The sequence below is a fragment of the Cynocephalus volans genome, chromosome 8, assembly GCF_027409185.1.
Source record: "Cynocephalus volans isolate mCynVol1 chromosome 8, mCynVol1.pri, whole genome shotgun sequence".
NCBI classification, from domain to species: domain Eukaryota; kingdom Metazoa; phylum Chordata; class Mammalia; order Dermoptera; family Cynocephalidae; genus Cynocephalus; species Cynocephalus volans.
Window position 1 is genome coordinate 129,336,756 of NC_084467.1, and position 15,068 is coordinate 129,351,823.

At 40.7% G+C, this 15,068-nt stretch overlaps 1 protein-coding gene across 2 annotated transcripts; it reads left to right on the top strand.

Moving 5' to 3' along the window:
* Positions 1-317: 317 nt before the first annotated feature.
* Positions 318-7,109, top strand: FASLG (Fas ligand). 2 transcript variants are annotated; one of them, XM_063106802.1, is made up of 4 exons: positions 318-653; positions 1,244-1,289; positions 5,406-5,462; positions 6,715-7,109. In XM_063106802.1, the coding sequence occupies exons 1-4, from the start codon at positions 318-320 to the stop codon at positions 7,107-7,109; spliced, it is 834 nt and encodes a 277-aa protein (XP_062962872.1). The 2 variants fall into 2 exon arrangements, with proteins under 2 accessions (XP_062962872.1, XP_062962873.1); XM_063106803.1 differs by lacking the exons at positions 1,244-1,289; positions 6,715-7,109 and having other exon boundaries at positions 5,406-5,441.
* Positions 7,110-15,068: the final 7,959 nt, after the last annotated feature.

Consider the following 15,068-nt stretch of genomic DNA (forward strand, 5'->3'; position numbering starts at 1 on the left):
AGAATATTGTGGGTGGAAACTTCCAGGGGTTTGCTCTGAGCTTCTTGAGGCTTCTCGTCTTCAGATGCAAAGTGAGTGGGTGTCTGTCTCTCTGAGGAGCAGAAACAGAAAAAGAAAGAGAGTGAGAACGTGAGAGAACAAAAGAGCAAGAGCCAGAGAGAGAGGTGTTTCCCTTGGCTGTGGAAACTCTATAAAGAGAGAGCTTGTTTCCCTTCTCGCGAGCAGTCAGCAATAGGAGTCCTGTCCTTGACATCTCAGCTGCCACAGGATTGAGAAGTAAAACCCTTTGCCAGGGCTGGCACAAGTCACTGGCTGACATGCAGCAGCCCTTCAATTACCCATATCCCCAAGTCTACTGGGTGGACAGCAGTGCCAGTTCTCCATGGGCCCCTCCAGGGTCAGTTCTTCCATGTTCGTCCTCTGTGCCTGGAAGGCCTGGTCAAAGGAGGCCACCACCTCCGCCTCCACTACCACCAGCACCACCGCCACCACTGCCCCCACTACCACTGCCACCTCTGAAGAAGAAGAGAGACCACAACACAGGCTTATATCTCCTTGTGATGTTTTTCATGGTTCTCGTGGCCCTGGTTGGATTGGGGATGGGGATGTTTCAGGTCTTCCACCTACAGAAGGAGCTGGCTGAACTCCGAGAGGTAAGTCTGGCATGCGGATTGCTGTGCTCTGGTGTCACCAGGCATAAGGAAGCTCTCTTGCAGTGTGGGGTGGAGGGTGACTGTGGTCCACATGGACCCTTGCCTTGCTTGCAAAGTGCCTTTCAATCTTTGTTGTTTTTTTTTTCCATCTTAGAGATGGATCATTCTAGTCATTTAATTCTATAGGCAGAGAAATAGAGGCTCATATTAGTGAAAGGAATATTTTCTATCTTGTAAAGAATGACAGCCAAACAGTTTTTCCTTTCTCAGTTGTCAAGTGTGTCTGTTGAACTTGGTGTCTCATACCTAGTGATTCAAGGAATAAAAAGAATTTTGAGTCTTGCCTTAGAAATGAATTTGTTCGAATGGCCAAACTAAATCTCCTTGAACATATTTAAAAATATTGATATTCCAAATCACAAAACTGAGTGACAGTGAGGCACAATTGCTTGGACAAAGTGTGAGTTAAGAAAGACTCTGAGGTATTTGAATTCTATTTCCAGGGCTCAAGTTTATTTGATAATTCTGCCTCCTTTGCTTAAAGAAACTCATATTTATCCTATATATCTTTTCTTTTTCTCTTTTGTCAGTCCACCAGCCAAAAGCATACAGAATCATCTTTGGAGAAGCAAATAGGTGAGTCCTTTTATGCATGTACATTGAGTTCCTAAAGATAATCATCAGCACTGAACACTGCTGGTGGAATGCCTTGAATTGCATCCCATTCTTGGGCTTATGTATACTGTGAGAGGAATCCTGGCTTATTCTGAATCTCTGGTCAATGTGGTTCCTTGAGCTGCTTTAAAATATGAAGTGAATTCAATTGCTCAAAATCAGTGTAGCTAAGCACTGCACACAATTCAAAGTAACCTCCACTTGACTTTGGAAAGAGACACACATGTACAACCCTGGACCTTTGCCCCATGAGCAGCTGGCTCTAGAACTGTCGCTGTCCTCAGGCATTCTGTTTCTGGCACACATGGCAGTGGCTGTGACTCCTAGGAAGAGCAGGGGAGGGGAGGTCTGAGACAGGTGTTTCTGGGAAATGTCCTCTCCTCTTTGAAACTTTCTAAAAGAGATTACTCAAGAGTCAAGCTTTATTTTAAAAATATTTTATAGGATATAGCTAAGCTTTTAAAAAGTAGACAATCAAATGCCCACATTAGGATTTGTTTGTTTGTTTGTTTGTTTGTTTGTTTGGAAGACACTGAAAAACGTGGGGGAAGACTTTAGCCATTCTTCAAGGGATCGTTCAGCTTCACAGACAGAAACAGTCATAAACTATCTTCAATAACAAAGGAAAGTCCTTTGTGCAAGATCTAGGAGATAAAGAAGATGACAATGTTCAGAACTGACCTCATGACATTTCAGGGAATGGTTGTGGAAGCTGTGGAGGGATAGATTTTCGGATACGCTTCCCTGGTATTAAACTAAGATTCATTGAAGTTTTAGATTTGGTTAGAGTTGGAAGGGAGCTTAGAGTGTATCTGGTCCGGAGATATTTTTCAGAAGGGAAACAAAATACCAGAAAGATCAGGTGATATTCCCCAGACCACTGCTGTGGGAATGGATAGGAGGAACGCAGGCTCCGGATGCCTTGTTCCCTACAGGGCATTCCAGTACGTGACTTGGGCTTACTGAGATAGGAAAACTCTTGTCTCTCTAAAAGGGCCATGGAATGAGAAATAGATGAAAATCAGGATACCTCTTAAGACAAGAGGTAAATCTCATCCTTAGAAACAGGAAAGAAAGCAGAAGGCAGCATTGGCCATCCATTAAGTGGAGCTAGTTTCGGTTTCTCAGGATGCACCCCCTGCAGGTGGTCCAGCTCAGCCTAGTGGCTTAGAGTGGAGTCATCCTCAGGATACTCTGGTCCCTAGTTCTGGGTCCAAGTCCCTAAGTGTTAGAAAGTCCGATGTACACAGCAGAGTGGAAATATTTGTTAGAAAAATGAAATCTCTGGAGGAGATCTAAAGTAAAAGCACTTTGAAAATCAGTGGAATGTGGCTGGTGAAACAGATACCTAATTACTCATCTTTCACCTACTCTCTGGAGTCATTTTAGTGATTAAAAGTCAAATGAACAGATGAGTCAGGTCTACCTACCCCAGTAAATAATTATCTTCTGTAGTTCAGCCCAAATGGGCCATAAATTGGTGAATTATCACACGGAAATCAAATTAGTAACTTTACTACTAAGAGATACAAATTAAAACCAAGGGATACCTATTTTTACCCTCCAGATTATTAAAGATTAAAAGAAATCCAGGTTAGTAACGATGTAAGAGAAAGGACCTGTGTGCATGTAAATTGCTACAACTTTTCTGAAGAGCAGTCTGGAAATACATATTAAAAACTTGAAACTATTAGTTTACCCTATGATCCCATCACCAATTTATATAAAGAAAATTATCAGAGATGTGTCCAATGATTTATATACAAAAATGTTCTTTACTTCCTTATGAAGCTATTTATAATAAACAAGAAGAAACTTAAATACCTCATAAAAGAAGATTAATTAAATACATGGTGGTGCATTCAGATGAGAGCATAATAGGCAGCAACTAAAAACTGTATACCAGAAGGATATTTAATGCTGTTAGTTTAATGCTGACTACGAAAGTATATATTCATAGAAAAGAATTAGAAATTATATTCTAGAATTAGAAAGTCTTACATATCAACACACTAACAGTGATTTTCTCTGTGAAGTATTATTATAAAGTATTCTTTCTTATTTGCTTCTTTTTTTTCATTTTCCATTTTTTCCCACAGTTAACTAATTAAATCTTTTATTCATTCACAAGTGTTCTTGGAGAGCTTCCTATGTGCCAGGCTGGGTGTTGGGTGCTGGATGGTGGTTGAGAATGAAAGGGACAAGGGGGCCTATACTCATGGAGTTTTTAGCATGACGAAGATAAACAAAGCAAGGAAACAAATAACATAATTTCAAATTATACTAAGTGTGACTGAAGATGGAGTGGTCTGGAAAGTCTCGTCTAAGGAGGTGTCATTTTGGCTGATACCTGAGGGTCAGGAGCCCATCAAGTGAAGAGTTGCCTATATGTGTTGTGAAGTGGAATGAAGGGGATGGAGGAACACCCCAGCACTGGGAATAGCATGTGCAAAGGCCCTGGGGCAGGAAAGGGTCATTACCAATGTCTAGGATATATTTCCAGTTTATTTATTTCAGTTTGTATCCAGCAGATATTTTCAGTAAGTATTTTCTGGGAGAATAACATTGTACTAGGCCCTGTGAGGGACATAAAGATATGCAGCATGTGGTTCTTTGTTCCATTTCCTGTCTGTTTGTGGCTGAATGCTGATTAGCTACTTAGATGGTTTGTGGTATAGGAATATAGAGGAGTGTCAGTCTTGCCTTTCCTGTTCACTGACACCCCCTTCGTGGTGGGTTGTCTTGGGTGGCTTGAGAGGTCATAATTGCTCAGGTAACGTCCTCAGTGGACTGAGCCACTGTCATGCCATATGTGAGTTTCAGACACAATCATGAGCCTGATATAGGCAAGCACTTTTCTGTGAATGTTTCTGAATCTCTTAGTTAGCCGAATCCATTCGCTAAGTGGTAGCTCTCTCCCTTGGGTGACATACTTAAAGTCAGAGAAATAGTGTCTATTTTGAGATCTATTGTTATTTTAACTCCTTCACTTTGGTAAATGGTTACTGATCACATGTCCTGTGTTAGAAACTGGGCTAAATACTCCGGTGAATTCAATGTATAGTGAGGAACATGCCATTATTTCAGTTACCACAGAAACGGAGAGTCAGAACTGACAAGAGAGTGGAAGACAGAGGCATGATGGGTTTTAAGGGAGGGAAAGACTGTATTTGATTAAAAAAAATTTAGGAGGGTTTCTCAAAGAAAGATACTTTAGATGGACCTCACAGGATTGTTAAGAATTTGATGCAAAGATCTGTTTGAGAGGCCATTCTGACAGAGGCACAGCATAAGCTGAGACACAGAGGCAGGGAGGTGGGGTGTGTTCAGGTCACAGAACTCCTGTTGTGTGGCAGTGTCCAGTGTGAGGGAGGAGAGGAAATCAGGCTGGACAGACAGGCCATGATCGTGCAATGGGGAAACCTGCATGCAACTGCCTGATCTGTGAGGAGCCATTAAAGGTGATGGAGGCCTCAGTGGTCTGATGCGATTGTTGGAGGCCTTAGGATAATTAATTTGGGGCAGATTATAGAATGTCACTGGGGGAAGACCGGGTGGCTAGGGGCTGAAGTAGCAGTCTTCCTCAGCCTCTGTCCTGCAGAGTCCTAGGGTTAGCAGACCAGTGTGGACAGAGCCCTGAATGTGGAGTCAGGAGACCAGAGTGTTAGTCCCATCTCTGGCACTGAGTAGCTGGGTCTTTTTGGACTAGTTACCCAACTTCTAAGCTCCTTTTGTCACTGTAAAACGGGACAATAATCCGTATCTCAAAGGATTGTGACGAGTTCTACATGTAGTAACTGTTATGACAGCTCTTCATCAACGAACCTTTATATATGTTTTATTGTAACATTATAGTTTATGCATATGTCTATCTTAATTTGGTTTACCTGTTACCTCTGTTTCTGACATATGGACTGCTGTGAGTCCTACAGTTTGGACTTGCATGACTGGTATATGTTCGACTGTTGCTATTGATGCTTTTAAAATCTTTTATTTAAATAGTGGGGTTTGGAGTCCCACCAAAATAATAGTTGGTATCTCATTTTTACACATGTCTTTCATCTCTCTGTGATACAGGCCACCCCAATCCACCCTCTGAAAAAAAGGAGCTGAAGAAAGTGGCCCATTTAACAGGTCTGTAACTGGAAGGTACAAGTGGGTTTGGGAAAGCTTTGACAAAAAGCAGAATGGCTGATTGATTTCCATTACTGGGCTGTAAGGGAGTTTTTACTTTCTGGAGGTGGTATTTGGAATCCAAGATACATCTTTCTATTCGAGTCGATCTCACAAACACATAACGAGCCTCACTCTGTTCCAAATTAGAGACAGGAGCGATTATGGGATGATCCCTGCCCATAAGGAGCTCACTCTTTTTAATCATTCCAAGGACCCTTAGGGAATTTGGAGCACAGCTCCAAGAGGTAAGAGCAGCAAAGGTGGGGGAGAATTAATTATTTTAGTCAGTGTTTTCCTGGTTTTCTAGAAGATCTTCAATCTACTTTGTCCCATAGTAGAAATAGGACTTAGAGGGGAGACTCAGTCCTTGAATCTGGCACATGTGCACTTTTAGCTTGTGATTGTGAAGTGGAGTGAAGTAATTTGATAGCGATATGGTATGGGTACTCTCTGTAAACTTCATACTGCAAACTTTATAAGTATTGGAAAAGTGGACAAATATCATAGAAAGTGTTATGCCACTGTCCCTGTCATTGTTTAGGCACAGGCTGTAGAATGATCTGGTCAGATCAGCAGACACTTATTGAGCATCTGCTGTGTGCCAAGCTTTGGGGACATGGAGATGAATAACATGTGATTCCTGTCTCCAAGGAGCTTGATATCTAATAGAAAAAGACAGGCATGTAGTGATATTTCAGTACTAGAGTGAGTTCTCTGGTTAAGGTATGTACATAAAACTGTGGAGATACAAAAGAAAGGGGACTTTAGCCCAGACTGAGAAACCGAATCCCTGCTGTAGGTGAGAAGATGGACCAGGTGATCCCTAAGATCCTTCCCAACATTAGAACTTTAGAGTTCCTCGGATCTGATTTATCCCTTCACGGAGGGGTCTCAAAACCCAGCAGTTTGGGTGCTAGGTCTAAAGATAATAAAATCTTTATTCCAGAGAGTTAAAATTATCTCAATAATTTGCCATTGCTGCTGATTAGAAACAATTTTGTGGATGATAAAATTGAGGCAGGAAATTTGCAAAAGTGTTGAAGGAATTTGGTGATAGATGGAATTCTGGCCCCTCAGCTAGTTCTATATGGGCTATACCATTCTGGGTAAAGCATTTGTTAAAGGAAGGGCCCACAGTTTTGCCTTAGAGGCTTAGTTTGTTGGATGCTCCAGCATTCCTGGATGAAAGCTCCTCTCTGATTTATTTCAGGCAAGCCCAACTCAAGGTCCATCCCTCTGGAATGGGAAGATACCTATGGAAATGCCCTGCTCTCTGGAGTGAGGTATAAGAAGGGTGGCCTTGTGATCAATGATACTGGGCTGTACTTTGTGTATTCCAAAGTGTACTTCCGAGGTCAGTCCTGCAACAACCAGCCCCTGAACCACAAGGTCTTCATGAGGAACTCTAAGTACCCCCAGGATCTGGTGCTGATGGAGGAGAAGATCATGAATTACTGCACTACTGGGCAGATGTGGGCCCACAGCAGCTACCTAGGGGCAGTGTTCAATCTTACCAGTGCTGACCATTTATATGTCAATGTATCTGAGCTCTCTCTGGTCAATTTTGAGGAATCTAAAACATTTTTTGGCTTATATAAGCTCTAAGAAAAGTACTTTGGGATTCTCTCCATTATGGTTTCTTGTTACAGACCCTGAGAATGTTGTCTTGAATGAGGGTCTTCTTAAGCCCACTTGGGTCAAGTGAGGAGACATGAACCAAGAGGACCTTGAGACCACAGGGTCCAGCAGGTCTGAAGTTTCTCATGTCACCTAAGGTCCATGAGCCAGACAAGAGGAGGAATGTGACTGAAGAACATAAAACTCTGGGCTGCCCTGTGAAGACGAGAGGATGAAGAGCAGCTGCCAGGTGTTCTGCACTCATCTTCAGCGACCAAGGGCGTGTTAGCACGTTGGAAAGGACACCTTCTAACTCACCTCTCCGGGTGGGTCCACTCGCTACCTCAGGGGAGGCTGTCTTTCAGATACATGGTTGTGACATGAGTCTGTAAGGGATAGAAAAGAAGGACTAGAAGGCTTGCACAATAAGCTAAAGAGACTGAAAAATGCCAGTACCCCATGGGCAGCCTCTTTGCTTCTAAATGCATAGCCTGACCCACCAGGTGATGCTAGCAGAGAAGCAAGAGGGATCTTATGGGGACTCAGTCCATTCCCTACACAGCATGTGTATTCCCAGTGCAATTGTACGTGTGTGTGTGTGTGTGTCTGTGTGTGTATGTGTGTGTGTGTGATGGAAGAGTCACATAAGTAGAGAAAATGTGAAGATCATGAAGTATCAAAAAAGTATCATACATATCAAAAAAGTATGCATTGTGTTTGGTGATAGAGTGTGAATGATTCTTGGCAATCAACTCTAATAGTCCCCCAAAATCTTTGATAGTCAGCTACTGATGGTATTTTCCTATAAAAAACCCAATATTTATATACATTTTTTGCATTTATAATACAAAGGATATGTGTAATAAAAACTATATTTTAGAATATGGATAAATATTATTACTGTAATTTTCAGAAACCACTAAGATTTGGATTTTTTGCTTATTCGTTCTTTCCTCTCTGTTTTGTTCATTCATTATGACTTCAGAACACTTTAAGAAGAATTTATGCGTGTGAGAATTATGAACAAAATCTTTGCCAGGCCCTCCTTCTCTATACATATTCTCTTTCCTCTCCACCTCCCATTTTCCAGAATTTCCATTACCAATATTATGCCAGAGTTAAGCTCACCCACCTTTCCATAGATTTGGTGACAAGTTATCTTTTCCTGGAGTGGAAAGGGCACAGACTAATAATCTAGATTTGATCTGTTCTTCCATTTACTAACTATGCAATCTCTGGGGAGGTCACTTGACTTTTCTTGGACAACAAAAGAGCTGATACATTCATAAAGTATCTGACACATAGAATGTCAAAAAATGATACCTATGGTTATTAATAAGTCACTCTATCAGAGGCACTTCATTCTCCAGAAGAAACCACTGATCTGTGGGATGCATCTAAACACCTGGCGTCTTGCAGTCTCACTGCTGTCACTCACAATGACCTTTTCCTATTTTCTTCAACTACTCATTATCATGGACTCTTCCTGGACTTTGTTATTATTAGAAATTGCAATATTGCCTCTGGAATTTAATTTCAGATGTCTTATTTTCACAACATCACCCACTATTATTCCAGTTCTGTTGCTCCAACATTTTCTTTTCTAAAAATTAAAAAAAAAAAAAAAAAATTGAGACCTCTAATGAACAAACTCGACCATTTTCTTAGGTATCCATCAGCCTCTTCCTCATCTTTACTCCTCTCTCTGTCCAGCTTAGATTCTCTCATCTGTTATTACAATTGGTACCTTGAAAAGACCCTCAACTCGAAAATACTTTCTTCCTCCACTGTATTCCCCTTGCAGAAATCCTATTTTCTTTAAGCTGGCATCCCTGCAGCTGGATGTTACGTGAAAAAAATTACCTAAACAAGCTGACAGGTTTCATTCTATTTTTATCTATTATTGATTTAAATCAGTCAATCAATTATTGATCTATCACTGATCTGTTTCTATCTTTTGGTTGATTTGAATAGGTAATACATATACATGGTATAAATGTTAAAAGTTATACAAAAATATAATGTGAAAATAAGTACTCTTTTCATCCTGTCCAGTGGCCCCACTTCTGCCTCCAGAGAGAATCACTATCTTCTTATGTAGCCTCCCAGAAATGATCTATACACAAATATGACATCAATTTACATAAGGCTTTCTCCACCTTGGCTTTGTTGACAAGCTGAGCTGGATAATTCTTTGTTGTGCGGGCTGTTCTGTGCATAAATATCTATGTATATTTAGCAGCGTCCCTGCCCTCTACCCACTAGATGCCAGCAGCATCCTCCCCTCCTCCATATATGACAACATTGCCCAATGTCCCTGGTGGTGGGGGAAAGGCGGGTGGGTGGGGGCACAAAATTATCCTGGTTGAGAACGACCGCTTCACATTAATGATCACAGATCTGAAATTGTCATTCAACACTGCCCAGCACTTTTTCTTCAGTTCCCTAGTAAGCATGTTTTTCTCTCTTAGAGTCAATTATATCATATTTTTTTCTTCTTGCAAACCAATCACATCCCCTTCTCCCACCATGTAACTTCCCCTATACTCAAAAACTGTTCCACCTGCGTCTGCACAATCTCTTCCTTCCATCTGGTTACAGTGGAGGAAGAGGATGATTTCCATTTGTCCCCTAGACCCACGTTTCCTCTTCCCTACTTTGCCCTTTAACATTTTCTTCTTCCCCCCCGAATCCTCAAGCTATTCTCATCTATGAAACCATTTCCAATAGTGTGTACATATGTTCAAGAATCCCCTTTCATTAAAAGACAGCTCAACCCAAACCAAACCAACCCTCCCCAAACCCTTTACCCTTCATCTGCCTCCAGCTCTGGCTGCATTCCTCATTTCCCAGGTGAAGACCAAGGTCTGAGCAGGTGGTCTTCACCACGTGAGCTTCATTTCCTTCCCCAGGAGTGCTGTTCTCCAGGTCTCTCACGTGGCGTTCAAATGTCACCTCCTCACATCATCCTGAGTAGAGCCCCCTTTTTTCTTCATTATTTTATTGTTATTTATTACTTTCTAAGTAGTGACTGTAATCTGTGATTATATTCTTTTTTGTCCACTTTTAAAACAATTGTTTTTTGCACTGGCGTAAAAGTTTCAAAAGCAAGGCCTTTTCTACCTTGCTTTTCTGCTCTATCCACATCACTAACCCAGAGCCTGACACATATGAGGCATTCAATAAATATTTATTGACTGAATAACATTTGTTAATAGGCAAGTGTCTCTCAGCTTTGGATATGTGGGTCTGTTCTTAGACGAAGTGAATCTATATTAATGTTGCTTCCTGAATGTATTCGAGTATTCAGCTTTGAATAGATTATCCAATGGGAGTTTGAGGCTACAGATAGAAAAAAAATGTGTCCTAATTCATAGCATTTAAAAAACAGGAAACAGAGTTTGGTCCCTGGCCTTACCAGAAGTTAGTCAGGGGAGAGTCAAAGGTAACTGCTGGGTCACTAGAGCTAAAACTATTGTTCAGAGGATACTTAATAAATATTTTTTGAATAAACTAGTGAAAAACCCCAAAGTTCCAGGTTGGAATATATCGCCTGCTCTCCCTAATACTCTTCTATTCATTCCTCGACTTTGGATAGTCAATTCCCAGCCAGGTGGCTCATGGAGAAAGTCAGAGAGGTGCTTGGGGGTCTTTTGGCTGCTGGTCTGCATTTCTAGCCCTCATGGTGAAATCCTCTTCATCCTTTCCCTCTTCTTTTGGCTTCAACCATCAGGTATGTTAGTTCTAAGGGTCATGGGAAGTTTGCTGGACTTTTTCCTTTCCCTGTCAGTAGGTCCTTGTAAATAATGATACCAGAGCAAAGAGGAAATGGGAAAGGGACTGGGACATCATGAGATGACCTGATGCCATCAGCTAGTGGTGATCCTCCTGGCACTTTCATTCCTCTAGGGCTGAGCTGTATTAGGATGCCTTTGGGATTTTCTGAAGAAAATTGTAGCTTACTATACATTAGGATTGTAGCTTACTATACATTAAATACTATTTCCAGGGAAGAGATATTGACAGTTCCTTTAGGAACCTTGAACTTTTTTCTTTACCTTAGTCAGAACATAGGAATGTCAAAAGCCCTGTGATTATTAAAAATAGAATCTGCTGCTGTTCCTTTCTGAAATGAACACATATGCACAAAAAAAAAAAAAAAAAAGAAATTGCTTCTAGTTCCGTAGTTTGAGGTTTTCTCTCTCTTTTTTCTTTTCAAACAACTAAAAACACATAAAACCCATGTCTTTTCTTAGCCCCCCAGAGTGGTATCTTTGTTTTCTCTGAAGTAGGTTTTGACTTACCACAGCTTAACATGAAAAGAGTACTACTGTGGGCACCACTGTAGAATGACTAATTTGAAGTCATAACTTATCAGAAGAGGGGAATTGGAAAGAGAAGCCTGGCCCCTGATTTTCGGTCTGAGCAGCTGGGTGGATGTTTGTGCCATTACTGTGTTAGGGTTTTGCTGCTGTCTTGTAAGGTGTCACAGTCTGTGAAAACAGTGTCTATTATGATTGCTATAACAGTTCAGATCCCCATACTAGCCAGCCTCCAAAAAATAAAATAAAAAGGAGATTGCTATATACAAGGATACGAGGGATCTTCGAAAAGTTCACGGAAAGAGTCATTATTTTTTAATTTTATTTTTTCATGAATTTTTTAAAGTACCCTTGTATAAACCTGAAGATGCCCACTTGCCAAATATCACTGATCACATATCTTGGGTTCAGAAGTTACTGTCTCTTCTAAGGCAGAAGTCTTCTTTGCCATGTTTCTAACAGGTGGCCTCTGTGTGAAGACTTCCTAGAGAGGGGGCTTACTGAACTGTAAGGGAGCCCATTTCTGAACTATATTGCATTTTTGAAAGTTCTTTCTTAGAATTAACTGAAATCCTCTGTATTGTAATTTCCACACATCGGTCATAGTTTTTGCTGCTTGATATTTCTGTAGTATTTTATAGCTTATAAATCTCTCTCATGTACCTCATGTTGTTCAAATTTACTACCCTGTAGGGTAGATTGTTGTCTTCATTTTATACATGAAGACCACTGAAACACAGATATAAGCCTTGATTGGGGTGACATAGCTAACAAAATGTGGAGCTAGGACTGAACCCTAGTCATCTAACCCTAAATTTTATATTTAAGGTTTCCATATGCAAAGAGTCCTCTTAGAACTATACCTTATATGCTGGCACTCACCACGAGCCTCATTCCATTAATTTTCAGTAACACTTCTTATTTTACATTCATCCCTTTGCATTTCAATTTCAGTGTCACTTTCCCTAATTCTCTGCACTATTTAACGTGTATATAAATATATACATATTTGATATTATGACTGTACATATAGAGGTCATATAGTTCCAGAGTAGAGAGTTGCTCTTAAATTCTCTTCTTTAGTTTCTTCCTGAGAGTTGCTAGTCTGTCTGTCTATCTCTTTCTCTCCTCTGTATTCTATCTGAATTACCCCAATTGTCCCTCTGCCACCATAACATCCTGATTTTAATAAAGTGAGAAGGAAAGAGATTGAGGTTGGGTTCAGAAGGCCTAGGTTTGAGTCTAGACTCTGCTACTCAAGTAGCTAGTGTGTGACCTTAAGTAAGTCACATGAACATCTTAAAGATTCATTTGTCTTCTCTGTAAAATGAGGAAGCCAATTCCTATTCTTACGACTTTATAGGAATGTTGTTAAAATGCCAGATGAATGGAGCTACTTTGCCACCAGGAAAGGCATTTCTGAAGATAAGTTAATGAAACTGTTATATTCCTCAGCATCTTTCCTCAGGGTCATTGTTTAAAAAATTCCTACTTGCTGTTTCATATTTCCACAAAATTGATCATCAATAATCCTGCCATACACAGAATCCCATCAACCATAAAAATGTCAACTAGGCACAACAAATAGGCAAATCTCTTACTCTGAGGTATAAAAATAAATGAATACTCTCTTATCTTGGCCATAGCCTTTTAAAATTTTCTCTCGTACATACATCTTGTCTTTACTGTATTTTTGAACAATGTAAGATAATATACATAAAAGCAGCTGGTATGTTTCCGATTCTCTATAAGTGTTGGTTGAATATATTAAATATATTCTGTACTCATTATATTCACAGTATAGTATGACTAGCCATTTTAATGAATAGTTTTTTAAATTCTGAAGTACAGTTAAATAGGTTGGTATTTAAATGTTTGACTGCGGCAACATAACACTTAAACTCACTGTTATCCTTATGCATATCTAAACGCTTCACTTAACCTTTTCTCTCAGGAGATACGGATTGTTGAGGCAATCCCCCTCCTCCAGCACTGCTTGCCACAGAGAGGTAGAACTTCCTGGTTCTTATGTCCCAACTCTGGCTTTCTGTGGGTGAACCACTTCAAAGACAATGTGAGTTGAAGTAAGAGATACCCTTGATGTTATCAGGTTTTTAACTTGTCCACACATACAAGACATCATATGCAAGGCAAGAACCTTTGCAAAGGACACTGCAGAGTTGAATAGGCAACTCTTGGCATCTCAAATGATTCTCTGGGCAAGGATCTTTTAGCTTCATTTGGTTTGGGGTTGTTTTCTCACACATTCCCCCCTAACATGACTCCTTCACTGTTGTGAGGCCCCCTCCCACAAGAAATGCACTTACACGCCACTCGTGCAGAAAAGGGCAGTTTATTCACTCCAGCTGGCCAGCGACCGTCTCCCAAGGAGCAACCAAGGAAGAAGGGCCTTGGGCCTTGGTCTTGTGGGATTTTTAAAGGCAAAAACTACATCCCGTTGACACACGGTTTGTCCAGGTGCACAAAGCAAGCTAGGGAGCTAGGCTACAGAGGCCAAGAATGAGCTGTTAGAGCAACCAAGCATACAAGTTTTCATTGGGTATGTTCCCATGTAATAGTTTACTGTGTATGGCTCCTGTTTCTATGCAACGGCTTTTGTTTCTATGAGAAAGTCAACGGTTTCTCATGCAAAAGGGGGAGGGGTAGTCTGCAGGTCAGACAGGGGGTAAAATGGAGTTACTTAGGTAAAGCAAGCAATTCTACAGAAGCAGATAGCATACGTTATGAGGGTGTAGGGAGCTCTATTTCATCACCTCTTCTGATCTGTGGAAGGGAATGTAATACAGGTTTTCTGGAAGGAAAAGTAATAGAAGTTACTCCTGATTGAAAAAGAAGGTCAGGGCTGGCTGGTTAGCTCAGTTGGTTAGAGCATAGCTGAAAAAAAAAAAAAAAGAAAGAAAGAAAGAAACAGAAGGCTGCTGGAAGATTCGGGAAGCTACAAAGAAGCTTGTCTCTGGCCTTAAATAAATAAACTAAGATTCTAGACCTCCACAACAGAGATTAAAGACTATAGATCAAAGTGAGTGGGGATTTTGGTAACATGAAATGTTCAATTCTCTTCACCCCAACTTCATTGAGAAGAGACAACAGCCTTGACTAGATGGTGAGAAAGAGACGCAAAGGTGTTAAACAGAACTCTAATGTGTGAGGTACAAGTGAAGACTTGCTCAGACCTCAGCATCCTCTTGCATCATTTGGGTGGGTTATGTTCTGGCTTCTAAGAAATTCTGGAGGCTGTGGCAGGGGTCTGGGAGGGGTGGTAAAGAGAAGACAGCTGTGCAGGGTACTGAGATGATTCATACTTCCTTTAGTGCTCTGTTCTTGTTGGCTGGGTTCACCAGCTGGCTCTTCCTAACTTTCCAAAAGAACATGAAAAGACTGTCTCTGTTCTGGGAAGAAGCATAGTCAGTGGGGGGAGGTATCCAAGCAAGTGGATTCACTTTTGAAGGGAAGGTGAGTATGGGCATGTTTTTTCTGCCCTACAGCCAAATTGACATTTATGGATCATTAGATGGGTAAGAATATCAACTTTTTATTTAAAAATAATGGGACATTTATCACAAGACTTATTCTTGCCCTGAGCCAAGTTATGAAGTATATAAAT

Excerpts from the sequence above, each read along its gene's own strand:
- FASLG (XM_063106802.1), top strand. The coding sequence starts at position 318 with ATGCAGCAGCCCTTCAATTACCCATATCCCCAAGTCTACTGGGTGGAC. Across the intron at positions 1,290-5,405 it reads ATCTTTGGAGAAGCAAATAG|GCCACCCCAATCCACCCTCT; the intron begins GTGAGTCCTTTT and ends TCTGTGATACAG. Across the intron at positions 5,463-6,714 it reads GAAAGTGGCCCATTTAACAG|GCAAGCCCAACTCAAGGTCC; the intron begins GTCTGTAACTGG and ends GATTTATTTCAG.